This window comes from Egretta garzetta, unplaced genomic scaffold (assembly GCF_000687185.1).
Source record: "Egretta garzetta isolate BGI_Z169 unplaced genomic scaffold, ASM68718v1 scaffold2, whole genome shotgun sequence".
Taxonomy (NCBI): Eukaryota; Metazoa; Chordata; class Aves; order Pelecaniformes; family Ardeidae; genus Egretta; species Egretta garzetta.
The window spans coordinates 3,686,406-3,713,945 of NW_009258894.1; the positions used below are offsets into that span (position 1 = coordinate 3,686,406).

Here is a 27,540-nt window from a genome sequence, read left to right on the forward strand (position 1 = left end):
CTTGAATAGAGTGAAAACCACAAAATACACGGACTAATGAGGGTGGAGTAATTTGGGATTATTGCAAGTGTCCTTGTGCTTACTCTCCCAGCTCAATAGGAAGCCTTTAATAAGAGTTTTCCTAAATAGTGTTGCATGCAAAACGGGGAATTCTGCTCCGTTCTTTTAACAAACAGCCATTTCATAAGAGAGTGGGGGTTTTTTTGCCTCTTGGTACATTCCAGAAGACTTTATACCTTTGCTGGTTACTGATTGATAGTTCTGGGCTGAGCTCCCTTTAATTTTGCAATAAACTAACAAGGAGGCTGAGACCAGAAGTTTACAGAAAATGACTTATTTATTCAACTGGATTTACAAGGATGACAAAGTCAGATTTAGTAGTTTCAGTGTGGTCCTAGGAAGGGCAGGAGGAGTACTTGAAAAATCGTACTGTATAAATAACCAAACAAAAAATAGTTTGCTTATGCTTCTGTGTAAAGCCGTCCTATTTCAGTTCTTAGGCCAACTCTCTCCCAGGACCCGCAGGGGCTTTCTGCATATACACGATCTGTATCAAAGGGGATGTTGGAGACTTTAGGCACCTTAAATAAGTATTTTTACTTCTCTAATGTGCTTCCTGAAAACTGGCATCTGCTGAAGTTACATCAGTTGAAGGAGATTCTATTTGCAGAACAACATGTAAAGATTTCAAAAGAATATAAACAGCAGTGTTGACTTCTGGATTAGTCTTCTAAGTAGCAATGACCTGTCTAGAACATGAACACTATCTTCCTTCAGAATTTCTTGTTTCCATTTTTTTCTGGGTATCAGCACCTATGAAAATTGGGGAAGTGATCAGAAGAGTAGGCACTTTTTTTAAGGTGTCTAAAATTAGGAACTTGAAAATGTGTTCCCACTGTTTCCTTTCTCCAGGTTTTCTAACTGTAAGAAAAAATAATTCTTGCTGTTTGTAACACTTGTAATGGTTAGAAGGGGTTATTTTACAATCTAAGGTTGCTATGCTGAAGTAAATATCTTCATAAGATTGGGAAATTGTGTGGTCAGTCAATTGTGTGGTATTTTAAGTAGTGGACTTTTTCCCAGAAATGATTTTGAAATTTGAATCTGAGTGAATTTCTACAGTGTTTGTAATTCTGTCGGAATTGGAAGGCTGAGGGCTGTAAATTTTCACTCATTAAATAGCTAGCTTAACCACTTGCAAGTGAATAGGCTGAACAGTTAAAGGCAACGGTTCACTGAACTCCATAGGAGACCGTGTGGGACAAGTTTCCAGTGTTACTGAGCTGCCTAGCTGACCTTTTTGTCTTTTTTTTTCCTCCTCTTTTAGCAGCGGATGATATTTTCCATTCATGCACGGTCACTGGCTGAATAAGCCCTACACTCTACAGTCAGAAACAGAAAGCAATAACGCAACCTCCTTACCTGTTGTGCATGTGAGGACACAGCTGTGTGTGGGGAGGTGTAATGTTTTATGTGACTCTTAGTGCCTTAGTGGTAATGAAAGTACCTCTGGTAACGAAAATATTTTGTTCCATTAGTTGATGGTGGAAATAGGAGCTCCTCTTAAAATACTGGGTATTTTATAAAATACAATGTATTTTAAAATTCTAGGTATTTTAATATGATAACATTAAAACATCACATAGCAACATTCTCACTGTTGAGGGTTCTGCTGGAAGATGACGCACTCATGATTGGCACTGAACCTCGTAAGTGAAAGCTATGCTTGGCTGGTGATGACGTCCAGTATCTGACAAAAGGAACCACAACAGAGGCAACTTTTACTTACCTACTTAGACTGAGGACTTGGCAGGTCTCCTGCACCAAACTGGGTAAATCTAATCTGTACTTTAATGGCAAATCTCCAATGAAAAGTTAAGGAAGTGCTATTGCTAATGCAGTGCAAGGCACTCTTTCTAATAATTCTGCTTGGACTTGTGACCCCAGCCTGTTTCCAGGCGCTGTTTAGCAGTGAGAGGTGGTTTCTTTCAAGTGTGACACCTAGCAGACCAAAGGGAGATACTCTAACCTTCTTCTTCGTAATGTTGGTGATTTGTAACATATGGGATCATTAAGATCAGAACTAGCATTATATTCTGCGCACACATGTATGAGTCAGTGTGTGAGACTCAGCTGATTCTGTCCGTGCACAAATGTGATTACTCATCAGAAAGTCACCCAGCTGTTTCACTCCATACCTCCTTTGTCTACCTCTATCTTCTCTCCAAATCACACTCAGGTTTAACTGTTCCCTCAGACACCTATTTGCGACTCTGAATACATGCAACTATTTCAGAGGTTAGCAGAATGGAGCATTCACAGCTTTTGGGGTGGTGAAAGAGACTTTGTGGAGAAGTTAATACATTAGATGATACACTGGAGTTGACTGGTATCAACATTTAGGGCTTCAGGTTGAATGTCTATCAGATTGGGGACTGCTGAAAACATAGGATCTTGTTTGAATGGCACTATTCACTGCCAAAGTACTTGTCACGAACATTTTACTCTGGGGAAAAATAAAAGAAATCTTAGCACTTCCCAGTAAGGGCATGTGATTGAAGTTTTGAAGACAGATGCATGTACTCAGAGGAGATCCCTAAATCTGAGTGCCTTAACTTTTTTTCTTCAGAACTGGAGCGCAGCTAGGGACAGCTTTTTTTCTCTACTTAGCAACCCGTAGCTTGTTTGAGCCAGTGAGAGTTTGGAACACCCTGCACACCTGCAGAGCGAGGTTCAAGCTATATTGTGGTAGGTGCACAAAGACGAATATTGGTGGTTTGATAATAGGAGTACCTATACCTAATGGAAGAATTTTGCAGTAAGCAAAGCTGTAGAGGTGTGGCAGGGAATTGAATTGGATGTCAAATTTAGTGCTTAGCTAAAGGCCTCTTGGCTTGTACTTATGGGAGAACCGAATCTCTGCATTGGCTCTGCAGGCTTGCAGAAATGAAGAATAATTTTCAGTTAATTCCAAAATAAGCATTCTGTACATGCATATGGCTTCGTCTCAGAGGAAGTGTGCTTATTCAAGATAGTATTTAAACATGTATTTAAGCAAATGTTTAACTATCAGTGAAGTCATGGAACTAAGAATATACTTAATTCCCATCCTCAGAGCGAGCCAGGGAGGAATATTTACTTGGGTAGGACTCTGCATTTTTAAACTGACTTTTTAAACAGTATAACAGGGCGTCTAGTATATTGTTAGTATTGAATAGTTACTGAAGGACACATCAGAAATTGAAATCTAATTTCAGAGACGCAGCTTGAGTTAAACGTAAAGGGTGAAGAAGATTTACACTCCTATAGCGAACAGTGCTGCAGAGTTCCTGGTTAAAGAGGAGGCCAAAAAAGCTGAAAGGTAGAAAAAAATGCAGTTGCATTATTCTTGTTGTTAATTTTTCTCCTGATTTTTGAAGCCTCTAAAGTTACTTTCCTTTGAAGGAGAGCAATATGAAACATGGTGTGCTTAGGTCTTTTTTCATTTAAAAAAAGATTCTTAAGCATGGTAGCTTTTTAAAATGTGGTGTATAAATAATAAAATACATGATGGCACAGCACAAAGATTATCTTGGCACAGGTCTGGGATGACTGCGTTGCTTACAGAGCGTTTGACACTTGTGAATAATGTGATCATTGAAAAAGCGTGCCAATGAAAACTTCATACCCCACCAGTGCATGTGCACATATAAGTTTATTACTGCGTTCTGTTTCAGCACATTTTCTAGTACCGGATTGAGGAAAAGCTACAGTGTTGTGCCGTATTGTTGGTGTGTCTTATGCCTGGTTGCCAGAAGAGCCTCGATAGACAAGGGAGGGTGTCAGTTTTATGACACAGTGAAAAAGAAGTGAAAACAGTGTTAAGAAGGAAAGTTCTCGCATCCTGTTCCTTGTCCCTCCTGACTCTTGGCTGCCCAGTCCTTTCACAGAATCACAGAATGGCAAGGGTTAGAAGGGACCTTGGGAGATCATCTAGTCCAACCCTCCTGCTAAAGCAGGTTTACCTAGAGCATGTTACACAGGACATCGTCCAGGCGGGCTTTCATTTGCCTTGAACCAGTTTTGGTGTTCATCCTATCACAAGGATGGACTCGCTCACTAGAATGGAAGAGAAGTACCCTGGCAAGAAGAAAGGAAAAAGTGACTTTATTCTTCTTTGTAATTAAATTGAGTCTTACCTTGTGATCTGATGAACAGGACAGCCAGCAGTGGCTGCAAGGGGCTGTGTGTGCCAGGCCCTTTCCCATCTGCTTTTGGGTGCTTATAGGTGCATGCAACAGCACTGGGGCAAACAGCAGAGGGGGGTGATGCGTTTCTTGTGTGTTTGCTGTTGGCAGTAATGCAAGTTGTAGCTTAGGAACCTTAGCCTAGGTGTAAGTCCAAACAAGGCTGTTACCTACCATGTCTGTGTTCGCTGCAGTGGCAATAAATGCCCAGTCCCCAAAGGTGCAACCTATGGTTAAGCTGGGCAGGGTGGTGGTAGCCAGCTGAGCTTTGTCCAGAGCTTGTAGTCAGTAGCAGAACAGCACGAGAGACGTGACTATGGGGCTCTAAACGTCTTGAATGTCTGTTGAGTACATGAAGGTTTGACTTACAAACTTCTCAATTTAGTCCTGTTGATACAGTGCAAAAAGCTCTCAGGCACCACCGTGCCTGTTTACAAGCACAGAGATGGGTGGGCTGACGTGAGCAGGGAGGAAGAGTTGTGGTCTTGGTAAAGGTCGCAGGCTCCATCGCATTGTTGGTAGCTCACGTCATGCTGCCTGAAGACGACGCAATGCCTGCAGCACCACCACTGCGGTTACGACTCTGTGATCTGATAGAGCTTCTGTGGGATCTTGAAATAGAAAAAGAAAATGGAGAACGTGTCATATCATACTATTGAAAGTGTTAGAAAGCAGGAGGGAGGGAGGAGCAGTGGAGGGAAGAGCAGAGAAATTCCTCTTCCTTTTAGCAATGGCAAGCTATTAATTTATTCCAGTAGCATCATGAAACTCCATCCACAGAGCACTGTGTGGGATTCCTTTCTCCCTTCCTCCTGGGTCAAATACAGCTGAAGACAGGCCATTAATTTCAAAGACAATTTGTTTGGAGTGGAGTCTGTTCTCAGTGCGAGTAGAAGGTTCATTTTGTTTCTTTAAAAAAAGAAAAAAAAGTAATTTCTGAATTTTTTGTCAGTCTGTGAGGTGAAGACCAGTTGTAATTGTGGAAACTGCAGCTGCTTAGAGATCCAAAGCATTCAGAGATAATTGTGTTTATACCTATGCTCTTCTCTGTGGTGTTCACAGTGTTTGCCTTAATGTTTTCTGTTGTTAGAAAAAAGTACTTGTTCAAAGGTGCCAGAAACTGTTCATCTCTTGCAAGCACGACCATTGCTCATGCTGTCAGAGGAGAGCACTGTGTGGGCATGATAGTCTGTTGTTTATCAGAGTCTTGTGATCCTGAAAAACACTGGAAAATCCTCTTCTGTAGAGATAACCCTGTGAAATTTAGTACTCTTGTGCTTCAGATCAATGGGGATGTATCCCTACAAGCACTTTTCTCCCTGTGTTTCAACCAAAGGACGTAAGTGTAAGATGTATGGAAATTACTAGGAAAAATAGATTTTCTATTTGCCTATGAAGAAAACGATGCTTTTTGTAAGGAACAGTAGTTTCATTTTAGGCAGCTGTACGTATGAAAATACTGTTGTTTAGTATTTCATCTTTTTAACAATATCCGTTTACCTGCACTTCTTGCAATTAACTCTTTCAGTTTCTGCAGGTAGTTCAAAGTTTTCTGAGTGTTGAATTTGCTGAAGGTCAGAGTAGAGGGTTGACTGCATGGCTGTGCCTGGAGGGTTCCAGTCCTCCTCTGGGCTGCTCTCTACCTTCTAGTAGCTATAAAAATTCATTTCCCTTCCCCCTTTCCCTGTCTGTTTGCAGGTTATCTTGACGAATCAGATTACCACATCGTTGAGCAATGGCCTTGCAATCCAGACAGACCTGGTGTCTCCAGCTGATGATTTGTCCCTGTCTGAAGGTAAGAGATCCCTTCTGTCAGAACTGAAACTCTACACTGACACAAATCCATATTGTAGTCTTCTGTTGATATGCGGGGGTCTGTGAGAGTTGAGTTATCAAGTCTAACATAAATCAGTCTGGGAACAAAATTATTTTTCAGTTTCTCTGAAAATCCATTTATAAATAAAAAGAAGGTAAGTGTATTAACTAACAGGTTCTGACACTTTCTAAGGTCTGGGAATGTAATTTTGAGCCGTGTCAGTTCTATAACATGTTCCTCAGCACTGTACTTCCATTCACATGCATTTGGAGCATTATTTTCTCAGTATTCTGAAGCTGCTGCTAGAGTTAAGGCACAGGCTAGGCTATAAATTTGATCTTATCTAATGATTATCAGCGATTCCAAAGAGAAACAGCCTGTTGCAAATGAAGGAGAGCAAATACTCAGTCTTGTCCCTTGCACTATGCTTGTCTGGTTTTCAAGTACAGTGCCTCAAACTGCAGCTCTCAATATTGTGTGAATGTAATATGAGTTTTGTGTGATGCCACATACTACTTTACATCTTCATGTTTCTTTTTTCTGCACAGAATTAGAAACAAACACATATTTTTGGGGTAATAGTGAGGACTTTTTGTGCTAAAAAGAAAAGATAATTCTGAATCAAGGTTTGCAAAGTAATATAATAATTTCAGCTTTCCCCACTTGCAAAGAATAGTCAGAGTACCTTCAGTCAGGGGCAGATGCAGAGAAGTTTGGCATTTAGAGTTCAGTTCATGCATAGACCCAAATGTATGACGTAGAGCAATGCTCATCTTTCCTGCAAAGGCATAATAATTGCATGTAGACTTCCTACTCTGTATAATATGGGTTTTTCCCCTCTTTCTCTCCTTGTTGCACTTTCTGGTAGTTCAGGTCAGCTTATCTTTGGTCTGGATGATCACAAGCAGCCCTCTCAAGCTTGTCTGACTTAACACAAGAACAGCTTGGTAGCAAACCCAACTAAGCAGTGGTTAAAACTGACATTTCTGCAACTCATTTCAATGGACAAAAGAAAGAGGTTGAAGACAGATCAAACAATATCAGAGAGTAGCAAACAACTTCAGTGTAATGCCTTAACACTGATTGATGTGTTTACTTCATGAAGTTGTCAGTAGGAGCTTGGGCAAAACATGGCCCAGTAAATCATTTTGGAATTGTGCTTGTGGCTTTTGTTGGCTCTATGCATTGCCAAAGTATCTCTGAAGTTCATTGCTTGAATATCGCTCCCTACCTCTGTCAGAAAGAGTTGAAATTTGGTAAGTAGATTTGGAAGAGGAAGGCATAACTTTTCATCTTCATGATTTCCTACTTGGCACAAAGTTGTTGCACATTGTCTAATTAAATGCTCTTGATCGCAGTACTTGTGCTTTTCTTTGTCCTTTGGAATTGCTCTGTATGAACTTCCTCCAAAAAGAAAGGCATAGCTGACTGAAATGGAAGTAATAACAAAATATGTTCTCAGTAAAACATATTTTGCTCTTGTGGTTAAAATATTTGAAGAGTCTTTGGAAAAAGCATGGAATAGTTGTAATCTTTCTAAATTCTCCTGTGAATATGAAAGATTCTCAGCGCTGTGTATGAGCCATAGTTCAATAGTATTCTGAAATCAGGACCGTGTAAAAGATGGTATCATGACTTTTGCAGCAGTTACAGCTTATTAGTGAAGCTATCATGTTGTGTCTAAACTCTCTATCACCATTATTTTTCACCTTTTAACCCAATAATGAGTTAAAATGTGTTGGTGCTGTCTGTGCGTGTTGTTTTCCATTGTTTCTCTCATTCCTTGTTTTTAATTAAGTGTCTGAAGTGGTAAAATGTGCCAGCATGACACTTGTTGAAAATGGAAATCTTTGTTTAGCCCCACAACAAGAACAGCACAGACAGCAGCATTGTAGGCTCCTTCAGTAATTCAAGTTTTGTCAAGGGATGCAGGGTGGTAAACTTCTTTCATTCTCTCCCTTCCTGCCCTCTTCTGTCGACTAACATTGACGTGGCATTTACATGCTGTGCTGTATAACGGGAGAGCACAGGGCCTCTCCACACTACGTGGTTTTCTCCTTCTGTCTTCCTTCTGCTTCTGGATTTCCAATTTGCTTCCATTTTAACCTGTACTGTCTACCTGTGAGAAAAAGGGGAATTTCAGGCCCATTCAGCATTTGATTTCCATGTTTATCTTGCTAACAGAGGATACAAGTGTGGCCGATGTTTTTCTTTTTTAACATTGAGGTGTTGACCTGTCCTGAGAAAGTCCCCCCCTAATTTATTTCATGTTAGCTATTGAACAGCCTGAAAGTAGCAACACTTTAATCTTCTGACAATCTGGGGTACTTTAAGAATCCTTAATGAATTAGTCTTCTAGGATTAGTGTAATACTCATAACGCTTACTGCTGTTTTACAACTGTAGAATTTATAGGAAAGAGTAGTTGGGTGAGTAGCCCAAGTGCACAAAGTGGATATGTTGCAGAGGCAGGAATAGAGGCCAGATTCATGACTGGGTTCTTACTTCATTCTTCCTTTTCACTCATCACCATCTAAAGCTGAATTTGAACCAGTGACCTAGATGTGAAAGGACCCATAACACATTATTAGTCCTGTAAGCAACTCGGGCCTCTTGGTTTTGTATATGTCTAATATGTTGTTTTAATCCTATCTGAAATCAGAGTCCCGTCACTGTAAATGGTTTGCTAAAAGGGTAATTTTTCTTAGAGGCAGAAATGAAAATTTCAAACTGAATGTGTTCTTAGAAAGAAATGGAATGTTGCAGTGGCTTTTGTTTTTGCTTCTGATTGTGCTTTAGATGGGAATTGCTTGGGTTATGTGTTAGATTAGGCAAGAAACCAAGGAAGCTGTTCATCTGATGTGCGACAGAAAGTTAATCTGATGAGCAAGCTGAAAGGACATTGTCAAGCTGTTTCAGGCTCAAAGCTTGTCTTCTGTAAAGTTGTTATATCTAGTGAATGAAAACTTGTGTCCTAAAAACATTGGGGTTTTATGAGAACGTTAAAGGCTTTATAAAAGCAGCGCTGACTCTGAAATCCCACTGCTTACTTAGCAATCTAAGAACTGTTGAGCTGTGTTTGTTGGTGGTGCTTGTAGGAAATGTTTACGTCCAGCTAAATTCCCAGATCTATGCAAGCTTCTGCTTCAAGACAGAAAACAAAATGCTTAGTTTGCTACAAATTAAAGTGCTGAATAAAATACAAAAGTTTCCGTACCTCTGGGCTGAGTCCTTGTGTTCATTTGGCCTTTTTCATGCTTGCCAGATTTTCATCTGAAGGAGTTCAGCAAGACAAATAATGTTTTTCTGCAGCTCTAAAATTCTTAGGCACATAAGGCTGTCACTTCTTCCCTAGGAAGCAAACTCATTTTTTATTTGTAGCCATACCATTCTTATGTAGTCTTCTCGCAAACCCTGTCATTGTAGGGGATAGATGGAGCATGTAGTGAATACTCACCCTTGCTTTATGAAATAGCCTCTGTCTAGCTCTTCCAGTCAAAGGCAACCTTGAGAAGCCTTAAAGTTATTTTAGATTGCAGAGATGGTCAGATGAGGCCGGGACTATCACTAGGCTTCAAAATGCGGCCTGAAGAATTAATGCTTTATTATTTAAACATGTAAAAAGTAGCCCTTAACCCAATTAAAATAATTTTTTTTATAATTGAAGAAATAGATTTAAGCTGCATTAGGCTGAGTGAAGTAGAAATGGAGTGCAAATGTTCACAACAAAATATTTTGTATGACTATTAATGTTTTTAAATGAGTTATCTGTGTGGCTTTGACTGTACTATTTTCGTTATTTTTGCAAAGTTCACATGACTGGATTTTGCCTAATGTAGAGGGTCATTAGAAACTAATGCTAAGCCTGTGTGTTTGGGCACTAACTGCATGGTGAAAATCTGTTTCATTTGTGTGCTGTGAAGAGATAGGGCGGTATGACCTACTTGAGGTCCCTTCTAGTCCACCGGTGCCTATCCTATTAATGTATCTGCCAGCTGCAAGCTCTAACTTCCCCTTGCAGACATCAAAGCCAAACTCTATCTTTCTTGGAAAAAGCTCAGGGGCGTGTTGGTATGAACAAGAACAGCATCCCCCTCCCAGCGTGCCCAAAGTGTCAGGCAAAAGAAGGAATGCTATCTTGGGCTTCTTCAGTCTCAGCTAGCACTTTCAAATATTTGTTTGGAAAAGTCAGAATTATTTTGTGTTTAAAACTGTCTGTAAACTTATGCTAGCTCCGGGGAGGCCAGCATTCAATCTTCTGCCATTTGTGTTCATCAAGCGGTTTGTCATAGCATTGTGTATTTTTAGTGCACGGTGTGAGCAATGAGTTTAGTCTGACCTTTTCATCTTTGTTGCTGTGATCTTGAATTCTTTTAAGCCGTTGAGCAGAAGTAGGCTTTCGTGTTGTGAAGAAAACTAAGCTACCACAATATCTCCTACCCACAGGATTTTCCTACTTTAGTTTAGGGGCAGGGGATTTGAAGCTGGAATCTATGGCTTCTCTTCTTTGCTTTGTCCTTGATCTCCTGTCAGATTGTGGTTAAATCATTTTATTCTTCAAGCCTCAGTTTACCTTTTTTTTTTTTTTTTTTTTTTTTTTTTAATCAGGTGCTGGTCTTAGGAGAAGCATTGCTACCATGACTTTTCAATGACAGCCTTCATCCTCTCTGACACATCTTTCCCAGTCACCTGGAGTTTTTTTTTTTTTTTTTTTTTTATACAGGGATATATTATTTTTTTATTTTGCAACTGGTTTTTTTCTTTAGTAATATTTCAGGATATTCCTATGGGGAAAATAATGAGTTGACCTGCCATTCATCTCAGAGTAAGACCAGTTCTGTCATTTATTACTTCTCTCCTTTCAAATCCCTTTTTTCAGTCCTGGTGCCAAATGGAGAGAAAACACTGAAAGAACTACCAGAAAACTGAGGGCCCCCCAGAGATCAGAGGCTGTTGGTTGGCTTTGGTTTGTTTGTTTATTGATTTATGTATACATATATGCTTAAGGTTGGACCTGCAGGTGACTTAATAAAAATAAAGAAGAATATTCTGTGAGAACACAAACATACCTGTTTTGCAGGAACTTATGAATGAAGCAGCTGTTAAGCAAGTTTCTGATACACTTCCTTCTTGTAGTTTTAAAGCTGATGCAGAATAATCCATGTCCTAGTGAAGTGCTCAAGCATGATACGGATTTAAAAAAATTAGGAAGTATCATAACACTTTGGCATGTTTTAGGCTGTTAGTATTTTAGCTGAATGCTCTGCAAACCTATTGCAGGCTGGTTTACACAATTTTGCTTGAAAGAGGAGATAGTTTGTCTTGGATCATTGAAACAGTGGTGTTAGTTAATTATAATAGTTTTTTTAAGTAGGGCAATTAATAAATTAATATTCTATCTTTTTAATGTGAATCCACTCTGACTTTCTGAGACCCAAATATTTGGGAATAGTTACAAACCCCCCCCTTTTTTTGTTACCATTATGGAATAATCTGTATGGCTATTACTAGGCCTGTTTATGAAACTCAAGGACCACATGGCACGGTGTAAGAAAGATCTTTTGACTGAGACCCCTTATGTAGACCCTGTGATGTGCAAAAAGGCAATGACTAGAAGTAGCACCACTGGTATTGCCAGATTATTTGGAAGGTGAATTCCAACAATTAGTCTGTGTCTATGCGTACTGAAGAGAAAATTTCTGAACTGAGACTGCTGTGCAGGTGTGAGCCTGACTGAAGGTTTAGCTAAGACTAAAACACATCACTGAAAAGGTAATGGAGTTCTCTTCTTGTTTTATAGCTCATGAAGATACTGAAGTGCTACAATATACCCTTTGCCCTCCACAGTCATGATGATACAGGGAAGTGTAGTGACATTTGCCTCTGTTTTTATTTTGATATGAATTGCCACTTCTCACTTGATGGTTTGGTTGCCACTCAGGCCCAAGGCCGACAGCCCTCCCATGGTGGGACAGGAGAGCTCGGTGAGTCCACCAGCTACAGGACTGTGCCTCTGGGTCTGAGCCCTGGGTATCTCTGACTTCAGTGTAGGAGTTGATAGTTACTCAACTCACTGGCTCTCATTCACATGAGCTGTAATGGAACAGCTGGAGTTGATTCTTTCCAATGCTTTATTTTGCTGCTGGACTTCGTATCTCAGCTATCTTTTTAAGGAACTACCCCAGCATAGACCCTGTAATCCCCTTCACCAGCCAACAGTGCTGTGGGCAGGCTTTTGTTCCTTCAGTCTGTTTCGTCTTTGAGTTACTTCTCCAGCTTCAGACCCTTTGTGAAAAAGATTTTTAGGCCCACATACACTGAAAGGTGAGAAAGGATCTCATCTTCCTTAACCTGCTAGACATCAGGATACTATGTAGGACATCTACTTCTGGGTAGTAAGCAGTGGACACCAGAAAAAGGATGGAACCCGCTAATACACATTGGAGGGAAAAATGAGCCTCCTCAAAACAGGGTTTCCTTCTTGTGTTCATGTTTCTGGTGACTCTGTGCTCCTAGCAGTAGCGGAGTCTGCACCCCAGTGCTTCGGTGGAAGGAAGAAAGCCCTTCTGGCTGTTGAGAACACCAGAAGGAAGTGCACCATCGTTACAGGGCCTGGAACAAATGATATTAGCCATTAGGGGAAATGATATTGTCATTGTTTCTGCATCATGCAGGGTTGCGGTGGTGTCTGGAGTAGTTAGATTTCATGATAACAGTGGTCATGTCAGCCTGTACTAATTTTGATGCTATATTTCAACAAGTGGGAAGTAGTAACATAATAACATCCAGCTAAATTTTAACGGCTTTTTAATCAAAAGATAAATCTCTCAGTAAAACAGTGTTACAGGGTCTGTACATGTCTATGGAAGTTTCAGGCTGAATGACGTATGCATAATCACTTGATCTAGACTACAGAAGGGTTGAAAACTGTCAGCAGGAGCATTCAGAGGCCTCTATATATCAGTTTAAGAGAATCTCCGTTCCTCATTTCCTAATTGCCACGATGATAGAATATGAAGTTTTACTGCTTTGTTGTGGTTTGTTTCTGAAGCCGTGATATGATTTATAATCATTAATCAGCAATCTGTAATCCAAAAACCCCTCAGGTACGTTTGCTCAGAATCACTCATCTGTATAATCAGAGGCATGATAACAGAAGCGCTTGCAGTCAAAGTCGAGTGGTTAGGAGTTACCAGCTCTCAGCTGCTAAGTAACTTACCTCAGCTGAGACAAAGTGCGACCGAGTGCTTGCTGCACCTTCCAATGCAAACTAAAATGAGTTTGCATTAATCCTGCTGCACACACTAGTTTATTCTTGTTTTCCTTTAACTGCAGTAAGCTGAGAGCATGCATAGGTCAGTCACTGAGTTTCAGCTACTGGCATATAGCTGTAAAGCATTGTAACAAGATTGCAATTGGTCATCTCCTTGTGCCCTAAGAATGTTTAAAAATTAGATTAACTCATGTTTCAGTGTGGGTCACTATAGAAACTGTGTTCTCTTATACATGGAAATTTAGACTTGTTTATACCATGAAAGTAGCATTAAGAGACCTGGTTACTTAATGGTAGTAATTCCTTCTCCTTCTCCTTTGCTCTTTTATTCCCATCCTGTGCAGAATAGAAAAGACCCACCAGCATTTTTACTGTGGTCCTGCAAATCAGCGGTTTAAATCAGAAACATAAGACATGGTTTGGCTCTAAATTCCTTCTGCAGCACTACATTGTACACCGGTGTTGGTGGAACTGTTCCAGAATAACTTATCTTTCAAATTACATTGTGAAAAATGAATTCAAGGATAGGAAAGAGCTAAAGACCATTTGTCCATGTGCACAATGACCAATAAAATTCTGTCTTAACTTACTGTGGGTTATACTTCAATCTGTACAAACAGAGGCTGAGGAAAAAATATTAGTTGAATCTTCGTCATTCTGTAGCATTCAGCCCCATTTCTTGTGGAGTTTTGTAGTACCAGCAGTGGATCTCTCTCCTGGTGGGACTGGGAGGGATCAGAAGGATTTCTATGCATGGGAAAACATCAGTGTGGGAATTATATTTGGCTTGTGGCATTACACGAAGCATATGGCTCACCTGCAGAACTTGAACCAGTTAGGAGCGACCCTAGGTGCTGGTGTTATGGCAAAAGGGAAGGCGAGGACAAGGGGACAGAGGATGATTTCGGAGTCCGATGCCTATGTTCTAGTTGCAGTTCCAGCTGGGTTTCCTCTGGGTTTACTGCAGGATGTTTGAAAAAGTGGCTCCTTGTTAACCTCAGGCAGCCTCTATGATTGATGATTCCCCTTAATCGTAAAAAGTGCACATTGGTGTTTCTGCTTAATTTGTGTGTATTTCCTGCTTTATTATTGTAATAATGATTTATTGTCTTAAACGATGGAAGTTTTATAACCTGTTAGCCTTTTTTGGAGGTTGAAGCTGGGTGCTCTGGCATGTGAACAAACTTCTTCCCAGTCATGGTCTGCTCTTAAAATGTTGCTTTAAACACAAACATAGCATGATAATAAAAAGACAGTATATGGTTGGTGTGTTATCTGTTAAATTAATGAAAACAGGCAGATTGAGTATGAGCAGATTTTGCATGCTCCACATGGACAAAATTAATCTAATCTGGATCCTGCTTGTCTTCTCATAATATCAGTTATACTAAAAAATAAAAAGAAAGGAGCATTCAGAGAAGAGCAAATCAAGTGGTCACAGTGTTGCACAGAAAGATGGGTGAAGAAATGGTAGAAAGAGAAAATGCCTGGAGCTTAACTAGAGGAAGGCTTTGCTTACACTAACTTCTACTCTCCTAAAATGTCCTGCTGTTGCTCCGCAGTCTCCCAGGCAAGCTGCAGTCTACAGAAGATTCCTGCCTAAGCTGGTGCTTAGCTAGCTACATCTCTCTTCTAAGGAAGGGTAGAGCAGACGGTGGCTCAGGTATGAATAGCTCCACTGTTAATGGAAAATTCGTCAGGAAAAAGCAATCCCCAAAGCAGACGCTACTACCGTGTAAGCAGCCGTGATTCTTTGGGAGTAATCTGAGCCAGTCTGATAACCTGGCAGGAGAGCTGGTGTTTCAGGCTGGCACATGGGTATGTAAGGGAGTAGTCTGGGCACATTTTAGCTGAATATCAAGAAGTTGTTTCTGAGTGTGAAATCTGTTAGACCAGCTGTTCCCAAATGGTTTCTGTTTGTGCCTGTTTCTGGTGGTGAACTCACCCCAGCCGAGCTTGCGACCCTAAATACTAACATAAACAATCGCATCTCTGTCAGGCTTGCGACCCCACTCCGTGCGGCTGTGACCCTGCTGGAGGTTACGACCCCTGGTTTGGGAATCGTTGGGGTAGACTGTCAGATAGTCCTGCTGGGGAAGCGTTGATATGCCCCATCCAGGCCAGGATCATCACAACAAATGCCTTCAGATCTCACAGTAATTTGTAGGCCGCTGCCACCAGTTGGAGAGTGCAGCCTATTAGAGCTGACATGTCACTTTGGTACATCAGGAACATCTCGGAGATCAAAAGGTCATTGTCCTCCCACGCTGCCGCAGCTTTTCTTCATGGACTCGCCTCTTCATCTTCCTTCCCCGTCAGTTGCTGGCAGGAGCCCCCCCAGCTCCCTGACGGCGCAGCTGATTTGGCCATGACTGCTGGATGCGTACCAGCTGCAACTTCTGCCCCACCACCTCTCTGTCTTGCTGCTACTCCCAAGCCACCCTTTCCAAAAGGGCTCTCCCCAAATACTCCTTGCCTTAATGCAGGGATTGATGACCGTCTCTCCCTGCTGAAATAATTAAGTTATATTCAAAGCAATTAAAAGCTATATAGGGCAGTGCTAGTGGAGGTGGGCTAAGTCTTCCCCTATATATTGTAAAACTAATGCTATTATTCATATACCTGTAGATATGAGCAGTCTTGCAGGTGCGGGATGCCGGTGGAGAAATAAACAGAGAGTGGCCTCATGTGATTGCTGTTGTGGTCTGCAAAGCCTAGGGTCTTTCATAAGCTATGCAGACAGCCTTTTTAATATAAAATGCCATGTTACAGATGTCCTCATTAGAGATCATATTTTCAAGATTTGTTCTGCCACAATCTCAAATGGCATTTATAAACAACAAAAAACCAGATTTCAGATTTGTTTTTTGAAAGCACTGATTACCGTAAAGTAAAATAGTAACAGTTTAGTAGCTAACTGACTTTGATAGTTCAAGGCCCTTGACTTCATAGTTTACAGTCACAGAAGTTTGACTGTGGCATCACGGCATGAATCTGACAACAGGTAATTTATTTTTACTTAATTTTTTTGTCAAAAAAAATAGATCCTGGAAATTGCCAATCGCGGCAGGAAGGACAGAGGGAGAAGATGGTGCAGAAAAATATGACAGTTGCTTATCATTTGGATAAAAAAACCTGCATTTCATAAAATTAGCCTGAAATCAGTCTGTGCAAGTCTTGTTTCAGAGCTCTATATGGAGTGCTTTGTTTAGAGATGTTGCTGGACTGGTTTTCTGTCAGGCAGGTGCATAGAAAACATTCGACTGAAAATGAGGACCGCAAAGTCAAGTTATGGAGCCTGTAAGCCATGCAACAAAATAAAGTTAGGAAATCTTATATTATAGGCTGGTTACCATACATGCCACTCCCAAACGAAAAAATTGTTCAGAACTTTGTAATTTGATCATCCCTTAAACACTAATTACATGTCAGAAAATGGAGCATAAAGTCTCCTCCATCTGTCCAGGTTGGATATGGTGCACAGAGGAGCATATCCGATTCATAGTACCTCTTAGGTAATGAGATTAATATCTCCCAAACTGAATTTACCCTTTTGATACTGAGTCTTTCATATGCCATGTTTCACATATCACATTCTGTTGAAGCTCTGAGGCTTTTTAGTAATTTCCTTGAAATCTATACGTGGAATGTCTGTGCTCTTTTGAGCTGTTCTTGGGACATGCATCAATTAAATATGTTTCTGGCACTCTCTTAATGGCATAGTTTCCCTGGAGTCAAAAACTGCTCCAAAAACTGAGATCATTTGTTTAATTTAAAAGCAAAAGGGTATGGAACTACAATTTCAGGCTTCAACAACTATGCCCCTGTAGCTTTGAAGGAAGGGAAAAAAAATCTTGATGTCTTACACACAAAATAAATAAATTCTTGAGTTCTTAAAATATCTGATTTCATCCAGATTTTTGCTTCCCTGGTTTATCTTTTAATTTTAATTCATTTTTTTATATTATAGATTTTCAACTTCTTACAAAATTTCATTGTTTGTTGGTTTTCCTTAGCGAACCACTGGGCTGGATTTTGTTATCTGGGTCTAAGGAAGAACTGTAAAGGATGCAGTATGATTCTTAATTAAAATTACCAATAGCCAGTCTGAATCCACAATTCTATTTTAAGTAGTTGAAGCTTTTGGCTATAGGAAATTCTGGGAATATATACTGTATAGGAGTTGAGTGCTGTTTTTTTCAAATACATTGAGAGTAGAGGTACATAAATTCCCATATTCTACCAGATCCCTCTGGTAAGATTAATTTTGTTCCTCAAATGCCTCCTGGCCTGCATCTGCAGTGGTATTTTCATTGCGATCAGTAGCGTGCTTTTGAAGCAAGTCCTCACAGTTCTTTGCTTGCTGCGTGTTTGTTCATTATATGGAATGGTTTTGATGTGCACCAACTAAAGAACTTTTGTAGGAAATTAAACCAGATGTTCCCTTCCATGCTAGTCAGTTGTGCTCAAAAACATCATGGAGGCAGAAGGATCTAAGCCAATGGTTGGTCCTCAAGCCACGGCCAGAGCAGGGTCGTTCTCACCAGGGAATGAGAGCAGGTGAGTCTGGAACAGAACAACGATGCGCACACCGGGTAGCAGGGGGGTCAACACCAACTCTTTTGGCCAGCTGACACTGTTGTGCAAGATTATTCACTAATGTAGCTTTGCTTCTTAAACAAACATATGAAATGTTTTCTCTTGCATGTTTTTATGTAAGTCAGGCAATACAGACCACTTCCAAAGATCGGTAGAAGGGGTTAGTAATAAGATGTAATGCTCGTTGCCTGACTGTGGTAACTTGTGGTTGCTGAGCTCAGGTAATGCTTGATCACAAGAAATGACAGTACAGCCAGAGCTGCCATGTCTTTTATTTACTGTTTATGCTATGAAATATGACATTCTGCCTGCCCTTGGCCTGTAGTCACATCTCAGCTGCAGTGAGCATATGCCCTGAGTACCAAATTCCTGGGTCCAGTCATCCTCAGCATTTGCTGGTGAATGATCTTTCATAAGTCCCGTCCAACTCCCTTTTTCCTTGCTGTTCCCTCTGTTTTTATCTTTAAATTGATAACATTGATGTTCTAAGAGTTGAAACAATGGCTGTCATGTCTGAGAGTTAGTTAATGTTGTTAAATTGCTACCCACTGAAAACTGCTGCCTGCTGAAAGACAAGTGACTAAGAAGATGAGCCTGCAATTTTTTTGAAGCTTTGGAAGTCTGTAAAGCTTTTCCTGTTAGCGTTCAGTAGGAATGAAGTTTAGGGTAAACTTCAGTGCTTCAAGCTAATATAGTGCCTGTCAGTGACTGAATCTGAATCTCAAGAGGAAAAGTTCATGGTGGATTCAGGATAAATGCCAAAAACCTCATGATCCTCAGAGCTTCTAGTTTGTTCTGTTGACTGTTCAACCAGAATAATGCAAACTAGCAAAGACTGATCACATTATTTTCCTCCAGGTTAGCATGAGGTAACTCTGAACAGCATGGGTTCAACACGTCAAGTGCTGTATGTCCCTAGAGTTCATTGTCTTGGTTTACGGTCAACAGCTACCCAGTTCTTCTGTTCTCGAGGGTGCATCTGCTTCTTAGTCACTGCTGTGACAGTCATGTGAGGTAGCGTGAAATGAGCTGTTAGGATCCAGAGGGTTCCAGCAGCAGATGAGTCACCGAGTCAGAGAGGTCAACACAGGCTAATCTTTCTAGTATTTACCATGCATGGTGTAGATATAGCCTGAGATGAACCTGCCTTCTGTTACAATGAAATGTCTTTTGTCTGGATGGGAGGATCCTATGGGTGAGAGGAGGCTGTATCATCACCTTCTTGCCATTCTGACTGTGTATAGGGCTTGGAAAACTTATTTTAATGAGCTGTGGGTTTCCCTTGGGTAGGGATACCTTGCTTTCCTCACTTGCTTTAACAAGGTACTTGTGTCCAGCAGGATGAATAGTAATTGTGAGCAAGTCAAACGGCATGTAATATGGCAGCTTGGCCCAGGCAATTTAGGGCAATTTTGAGTTTATTATAGCCTCAGCCCAGGATTTGGTTGTTGTCCTTTTGCATCAGTATTTAAGGTGATAGAAATTCACCTGCAGTTTGGTGTAGTACAGTTTTGAATCATATGCATTTCAAACAAATAAATAAATGAATACAACTTGCTGTGTCTGTAGAACATGATAAAGTATTTCTTATTTTGTTTGTGCTGAAAACTTTTGTGATAACTGTGGTTTCAGTGAAAAAATAAGTGTTTTATCAGAAGTGACGTGTCCTGTGGAGATGTGTTTGTGCTGATAAAATAAAAATCCTGAAGACGAGAGGAGACAAGGCTGAGGTTCTTGATCAGAACTACAGACATGCTACGTAAAATAACATCTGGGTTATTGCCTGTGTGTTTCTTCTTTTCCTCTCTCTCACCATTCTTGCATCCTCCCACCCCCAAAAAAAAGTTATTTTGCAAGGTCTTGCTTTTGCTAAAGCAGTGAAGAATAAAACAAAACTAAAACTGTTTACCAGTCAGCCCTGCTTCTTAGCTCCTTATGAAATTATGTGGTGTTTGCCTTGCATTTTGCACAGGTACCTGTGGTAGTGGCGTGCCATATTCTAATCGCTCCCATAAACAATTGCCTGCCAGTGGTTGCCTTGCACGTAGTGGTGAGCAGTCCCTACGCTCAATGGTGCCATTGAAAATGTTTGAGAGTTTGCTGCCCAGTTTCAGCAGTTTAATTGCTAATGATGTGTTACTGCTTCAGAATTTAATGGCTGTTTCTGGTTATGATAAAGTTGGTTTAAACCTGCAAGCTTTTGAAAACTGAATTTGTCGCTTCCTCTTTGCAGTGTGGTTTCCTCCTTTGGTACCTTCAAAACATTGTGGTCCGGGGTGTTGGGTGAGGTGACATGTCCTATTTACACTCGACTGGAAAAGACTGCGTCATGGGCACTTAAAACTCTATGGGGTTTTCTTAGTTCAGACGCTCAGATGTGGCTTCCTGTCATCACCTGATTACTTACTCTGAATGCTAAAATGATCTTGCTAACTTTGGTATTGTTGTCTTAAACTTAAGAAGACAACAGGCATAGATTTTAATGTTACCTCTGTTGCTGCCTGTTGTGGAGTGAGCACAGCGATGACCAAAATATTGCATGGCATTCTCCCTCATAGTTAACCTCAGAAGAAAGCCTCTTATTTGTCTCCTTGGCTGCTTCTGCTGCTTTTCCAGTTTTCTCTCCATCTCCAGGGCCACAGTTTAATATTGATTGAAATATTGAGGCAATCACGCTCTTGTTGACACACAGGCCTTTCAAACGTTAAGTCAAGGCCTAGTGATACCAACCCATGTCAGTAAAAAAAAGGCAGGAGGGCCTGAAAGGAAAAATTGTTTTTACCCCTTAGTCTTGTAGAATCATGCGGTGCCCTGACTCGTGGAGGTCAGTATAAACTCTTCAGGCCAGGGACTTGTGCCTTCACTGTCTAAGCTTTTATAGGCCTGAGTGTCCTGTTACTATTAGCTAATAAAGCAAATTGTGATAATTTTGCTTGTCCATTTTTATCTTCTTTTGTCTCGCTTGACCATGTAGTGGCAACAGAGTGGATATTAATACAATATCCTTCCTCTGCCCTGTCTCCGATGACGTTAGAGATGTCCTGTGCTCGCAAATTCTGTGTTCAGAATGGTTGTAACAGAACGAATAGGCCAGAAAACAAAACTTACAATATTTACCCAAATCTTTTAATCCATGAGCAACTAAAAATGCCCCTGCCATGCTTTCCTGCCATTTCCCAAATCCTTGCAAAGGAAAGCATTAAAGCAGCCGTATGGTAGATGTGTATAGTTGGAAGGCTCTCTGTCAGCTTCTTATCTGATGGAGCTACAGACTTCCACATACAAAATAGTGTCATTCATTGTTTATCCTCAAAATTTTAGCAGAAATCTGTCAAACACTGCTCAGCAAACTCAGCTGCAGCCTACCTGTTTGAAAGTAGCTGGTGATTTTGGTTACCTCAGGTTCTGGAGTCTATGTTGAGATGGCTTAAAGACCATAAAGGTTTTCTGTTTTGGTTTGGTTTTGAGTTGTTTTTTTATTTTACAAAATCAAGCCTTTAAGAATCAGACCCTTCACATTAGGCTTCTGGATAAATTGAAGTACTAAAAATCTTTTCCTGTACTTTTATTCTTCTTTTAAAAAGAACTTCACTTTTTTCCTTTATCCTTTCTTTATCTTTCTATTGCAGTTGTTAATATAACTTCCAGGTTCTTTTATATTTCCTTCTGCATTTTTCTTTCTGCTCGTTTCTTTCTTTTCATCCACACTCTGAACACTACAGGTTGCCCAGAGCAGTTGCGCTGTCTGTATCGTTGGCAGTTTTCTAAACCTGGCTGGATAAAGACCTGGGTAACCTGGTCTGACGTAAAAGCTGTCCCAGCTTTGGGCAGGAGGTAGGGCTAGAGACCTCCTGAGATCCCTTCCAGCTTGAAATATCCTGTAAGCCTTTTGTCTGTTTTGTACTTTTTCTTACTATCATTTTCTATATGTACTCTTCTTTGTTACGCCGCTTTTATTAAACCTTTTTATTAATCTATATACAAGGTTACACATTTTAATGAATCTCTGATAGGTACTTAATCTATTAACTGGGGGCTCTTTCAAAAGACAGGGATCTTATTCTCTTAATAGCTAATTTCTTAATTGTACATCTACTTACTTTGTTGCTGTTAAATGTTGCTGATGGTTTGAAGATTATCTTTTCTGCCAGCTCAGGGTAGTTAATACTTAATAGAGTTTGAGATGGAATAGTCCTGCCTCAAAGTAGGAGGAGAAAAATATTTTCTCTTCTGGAGCTGATTTTAGATTGTTTTGTACAGAACTTGATGAAGCTCTGGTTTTTCCCAAAATCTGAACTCTGCAGATAGGATAATTCTGTTCCTCTTAAAATAAGCAATGAATCTTTTAATGAAAAAACTACTTTTGTTGGTATGCCTCAGCCACTGATTAATAGCATGCATACAGACCTAGGGCATCCCAAATTTTGGCCTAATGAGAACCCTGGCCTGCCAAATCTCTTGCAGTACACATCCCCTCATAACTCACAGCCCACTTCTCTCATATTAATCCCAGGATAACATTAAACTACCAGTAAGTCATAGCCCTCAAATGTTGACATTCCTTGAAAAAGTATCTGGGTGTAACATCAGTGATGAACTTACTGTAGCTAACCAGGTGTAACCAAGGTGTATTTAAAGAGAGTGTTTTAAATCCCACCTCATGGTCAACATTAACATTTTCCTAACACCTAATATATGCTAGATGAAAAGAGTTTTGGTGCTCTCAGGGTATTGACACAAACAACTGTGCCTTCTACTTGCCTCCGTAGTTAGGAAAATATTTGCTACAAACAGGCCGTACTTTTTAATAGATTCTAGTGTTACTGGAAGGCACCAAGCTGAGAACTCTACAAACCACAGTATTTTCCTCTTGTCCTGGGTCTGTCGAATACAAGTGGTAGCGGCACAAGCTGTTCTACTGCCTTATTGTTGTACTTCAGCTTTGATCTGGAGACTCCCCATCTAGTCAGTCATCATGGAAGCTCAGGCTCCCGTTTAGTCCTTTGCTGAATTTCTAAAGCTGTTGTGAAGGTCATCGGTGATGTAGATACTGCAGTATGTAATGAAACTGGTAAGTTGGCAAATTCATTTTGCATCAGACTGTAAACAACTGTCTGGTGGTGATGACATTCAGCTACTACTGACTTGTACTGGATCCAAACCAGTGACCTAAAGGTCAAACATAATTTCTCCTAGAGCCAGTCGCCTTCTTGACTTGGGCCAAACTAGTGACCCAGCAGTGAAAACTATATCTCATTGCATGGCCAAAGACTGAGTCAGAGACTCCAAGTAACTACAGTCGATAGACAACAGTTTTTTGAGCTTTAATGCGCTTGGGCAGAAAAAGCTGGAAGAAGTTGCAGCCAAAAACTGGCAGATAGACCTGAGTTTCTGACCATGTCTTACTAACGGTTCCCACCTGCAGGTTCTAGACTTAAAGCCCTGTGTACGATACATGTATATAGATGTGTGTGGATGTGTTTATACCAAGCTGTTTTGTTACTTATAGTAGTTTGAGTTATTTCCTGGTTAGTTAAGAAGGAATGTGTATGTAAACAAAGGCTTTTGCTCTCTGTTCTGCCAGCAGCCTTGCTGACAGAGTAATCCAGCCTCTGTGAAGTTAGTCAGGGAGGATGCTGGGGAACCTGCTTCTGGTCTCTGAATAAATCTTGGAGCAGCCAGGTCACTGATAAGGGAGAATCATGCTGTTTACACTTTTATGCTTGTGCAACTGGGATTGCAAAAGGAAACAAATAAAAGATAATGTAACATAGTTTTTAAAGTATATTTGTCCTTTGGCCTTTACAGATAAATATCTGATAGATCACAGGTGGACAGAGTAAGTGCATGTGTTACGCTCCTCCTGACTGTGTTTTCATTTCCAAGATACAATCTGTTCCCCTAAAGTGAAAGTTCCAATCTGCACTGAAGATGACTGTAAATGCTTGTGACTAAAAACAATCAATAAAATGGGTGTGTATATTCCCCAAAATGTGCGAATTAGTTAAACTATTAGTGGGATCCTAGGATGAAGGGACACTTTCCTTCTAAATACCAGCAGCAACTAGTAACTTTTTTGAAGATTAATTTTCACTTGTGAATTTAATGCTGTGGAATGGTGCCAGATCCATTCCATTGATGTGATGGTTTCCCAGGCAATTCCCAAGGTGGACAGTGGGACAGAAATGAAGGCTTTCCTCTTTTTGACTCAACAGCATACTTGCACACAACTTTTATGGGGCATCTTCATGGCTTAATGGGTTATTTCATTTATCTCCTTGTCTGGTTTTTAGCTCCTTTTTAAAGATTAGCCATACTTTTGTGTAGTTCTACTACAGCCAAATAAAGGCAATGTAAATGAGAGGAAAGAATGCAAGTTTGTGAATACAGCAGAAGAAACAGACTTAAACCATGATCCAGAGATTATCCTGGGGTGGGAAAGTAGTTGAAACTTCCTCAGCAGAAGATGGCTTGCTAATCAGCTCTGGCAAAGAGCCTCTTGATGGGATCCTGATATGCTTTAGCAGGATTGCCAAGTAGAAAGGAGGAATGCTGTTTTAATGGAATTACTGTACCCAGGACTGGTAAACTTCTGCTGGAATTTGTGTCCAATTCTGATTCTCAGAGTTTGGGGAGGATATGGAAATGCTGGGGGAGAGTCCAGAAGAGGACCACAAAAATTAGTCCGTCTTGCAGAAAGGCTTTTCCATGTAAGGCTTCAGGAGTTTGGTGAGAATGTGAGATTGGAGAGGTACTTATGCTTGGAATTGCTGTTTGGCAGTTCAGTCTTCTCAGTTGTGTGGGCAAATGTGTAAGAGCGTGCAGTGACTGGAAGAAGAACTGGTCAACTTCAGCCTTAGAAGGTACAGCTTACTGGCAGTATGGGTGACAACTTTGGGGCAGCTCATCTGTGAAGCTTGTACTTGTTATTTATATATTTAAGACCACATGAAACATCTGTATAGAAACAATCTTTAACCCAGCTTCTTGGGGTGCAGACCAGGGTGGATGCTCACAGGAGACTTTTCTGGACATGTGTACAGCCATGATTTTACTGGAAGGGAAAAGGAGACTACAAATGAAAGGCCAGCTTAACGGAGTCTATTTGGTATGCTTCATAGATGAAGGCACAGAACTTTTTTTTCACTGTAATCGTTGGGTTTCTGAACAGTCTTGTCAGAACCTGTCAAGGAAGTGCATCTGTGGAAGAAATTAAGACCCGAAGTCATCCTAAGGCAAGAGAGAAAGTGCATACTTTTAACTCTGTGCTTCACTAACAATATTTATACGAGTTTTTCTAGAAGTTTTCTCAGAAAACTCTTCTTTCATTTTTCTAGGCATAATGCCTAAGGAATAACTTACTCGTGTTCACTCACAGCACGTGTGTATACTGTTAGTTTCTGCATGCAGTGACAGGTAAGCTCACTGAGGTGCACAAGCCAGGCTCATGTACCTATGCTTTCTTTTGAAATATGCCCTCACGGAACTTCTGGGATTTTGAGAACAGGGATGGATGGATGGATGCAAATTACAATTTCCAAATATATAAAACAGAATTCTCATAGAAATAGTTTTGTACTGTGTTGTGGAGGAGCTTACCTTCCTTTTTAAGTGACTCGACAAGCAGACGTTTTCATAGCCTCTCACTGGATGCAGCTTTTCCTGGCCACATGCTGCTCAGTCCTTTGCGTTTGTAGTGGAGATCAAAAGCATAGAAAAGCTCCTTTGAGCTGTGGCCAGTAATATTTGCAAAAAAAAAAAAAAAAAGCAGTCATTGACTGAGATGCTGGATGGCTCAGGAAGCTCTGCATGTTTCCCAGTGTGCTGGATGCAGAGGGCTCAGATGAAGAATACCCGTCAGACTTGAAAGCTGTGGGGTAAGGTGTGGCTGCTGCCCTGTTCTTATGGGGAATATTCAAATTGCTGATTGCTTGCTGTTGGTGTCACTATGCAAGTTGTTCACTTATGATTTATAGACATCAAAAATATGTCCAAAATAATACCTGCCTCCAAGCGAGTGGGATTTCTGAACTGTACTGAGGCCATCAATTACTTCTGCAGCAATCAGTAAATGTGTTAACCATTGCTCTCCGGTTCTGTATAGTTTGGCAGACTTAGATCACTGGAGTCAAAAACACTGATCCAGTAACAGAAAAAGGTCCTGATGAGATTACCCACTTAGATAAACTGGGATCTTATTCCTGTCTGGTTATGTGACTATCGGTGGGTTATAAAATGTCAGTTTTTTGAGGGCTGAGTTCAGTTATCTTTTAAGCAGAGGTAGAGTTGAGATGGAATAAATCTTTGAAACAGTGGAAGTAGGATGGCGCTGCTCCCAAAATCATTACATGCTGACACTGTAAATTGACTATATGTGATTGCCTTGCTATAACCTGGTGAGGAGAGAATATGGGGAAGAGGAGACATCATAATATTACAGTAGATTTACTTTAAATTACTTGATCATGGAGAATTGCTGAGATATGAGCAAAACCTCTTAAGTACAGTTGACTGGCAGCCTGGATTCAAGGAAAAAACAGGATTCACCTTTAACTGTGAAGCATCCAGCTTCTAGTGGGCAGAAGATAGAATGAAGACGTATTGATGAGACGGGAACAGTGGTTCATGGAAATGCCCATTTAGGCTAATCACTCTCAGAGTAACTACACTGTAAACTGGTAGCGCAAAGAAGTGGCAGCAGCTGAGGCAGTGTGTCCTCAAAAGGCAGGAGATTCCCTGCTTATTAAAGTTATGAGCTTTAGGACTACATAAGACCTTCTAGTTGAAGAACATGTGCACAAGCATCTTTCAGAACAGGTAAACTCTGTTTTACAGCTATAGATGAACAAGTTGTGATAAAATTCACAAATTGCTTCATTCCTTGAAATCTCCATTTACGAGTTGGCTCTGGTTATTTGAAAGTAGAACTTTAGATTGGTTTCTGGATAGAGACATTTGACAGAATTTGGAGTTGTATAATAGAAATCTGTGTATTCTCCCATATTATGTCATGTCATGTTAGGACAAGGGATGTTTTTACCGTGAAACTAGTATTGAAGGCAACAGAAATGAGCCTTGAATCCTGCTTGCCATCTGAAGAAGTACTCAGGATCTCACTTGGCGGTCTGTGGCTCATATAAAGACTTTTGGTAAGCCTATTTACAGAAGTGGAACCTTTTCAAATGAAGCACTGAAGTAATTCAATCAAAAGATGGCAAGCATAAACCACAGGAGAGACCCTCTGGATTTGTCTTTCCTTTGGGTGACCAAATTTCATGTGTTTTGGATTAATGAGATGAAGCCTAAGGGAAGACACTAAAAGAGAGAGGAAATTTTTGAAGTCGCTTCATCCAGTTCACTCCGAGAAAGCACAGCGCCATCCTTATGGTCTCTGCACAAGTGTTTATACATTCTGACTTGTGTAAGAACAGCTTTCTGCTTGAGTATTTTTTTTACTTTCTGAATCAAAATTAAATACCAGCTACAATGTTGTTAACCTTTAAAATGTTCTATTCCGTGAATGCAAATTTTTTTATTTGGTGGCGGGGGCAAGATTCTTGTTCACTAGACATTATTGTATTGCGTGGTTTTTTTCGGTAAGTACCTCATAATAAAAGACAGTTCAAG

General features: G+C 40.4%; 1 protein-coding gene across 1 annotated transcript in view; it reads left to right on the plus strand.

Moving 5' to 3' along the window:
• Positions 1-27,540, plus strand: part of RAD51B (RAD51 paralog B) — a 404,049-nt gene that overhangs the window by 177,067 nt on the left and 199,442 nt on the right. Inside the window, exon 7 of the mRNA XM_009634146.2 lies at positions 5,925-6,021. Coding sequence (XP_009632441.1) covers positions 5,925-6,021 — 97 coding nt within the window. The remainder of the gene's footprint in view (positions 1-5,924; positions 6,022-27,540) is intronic.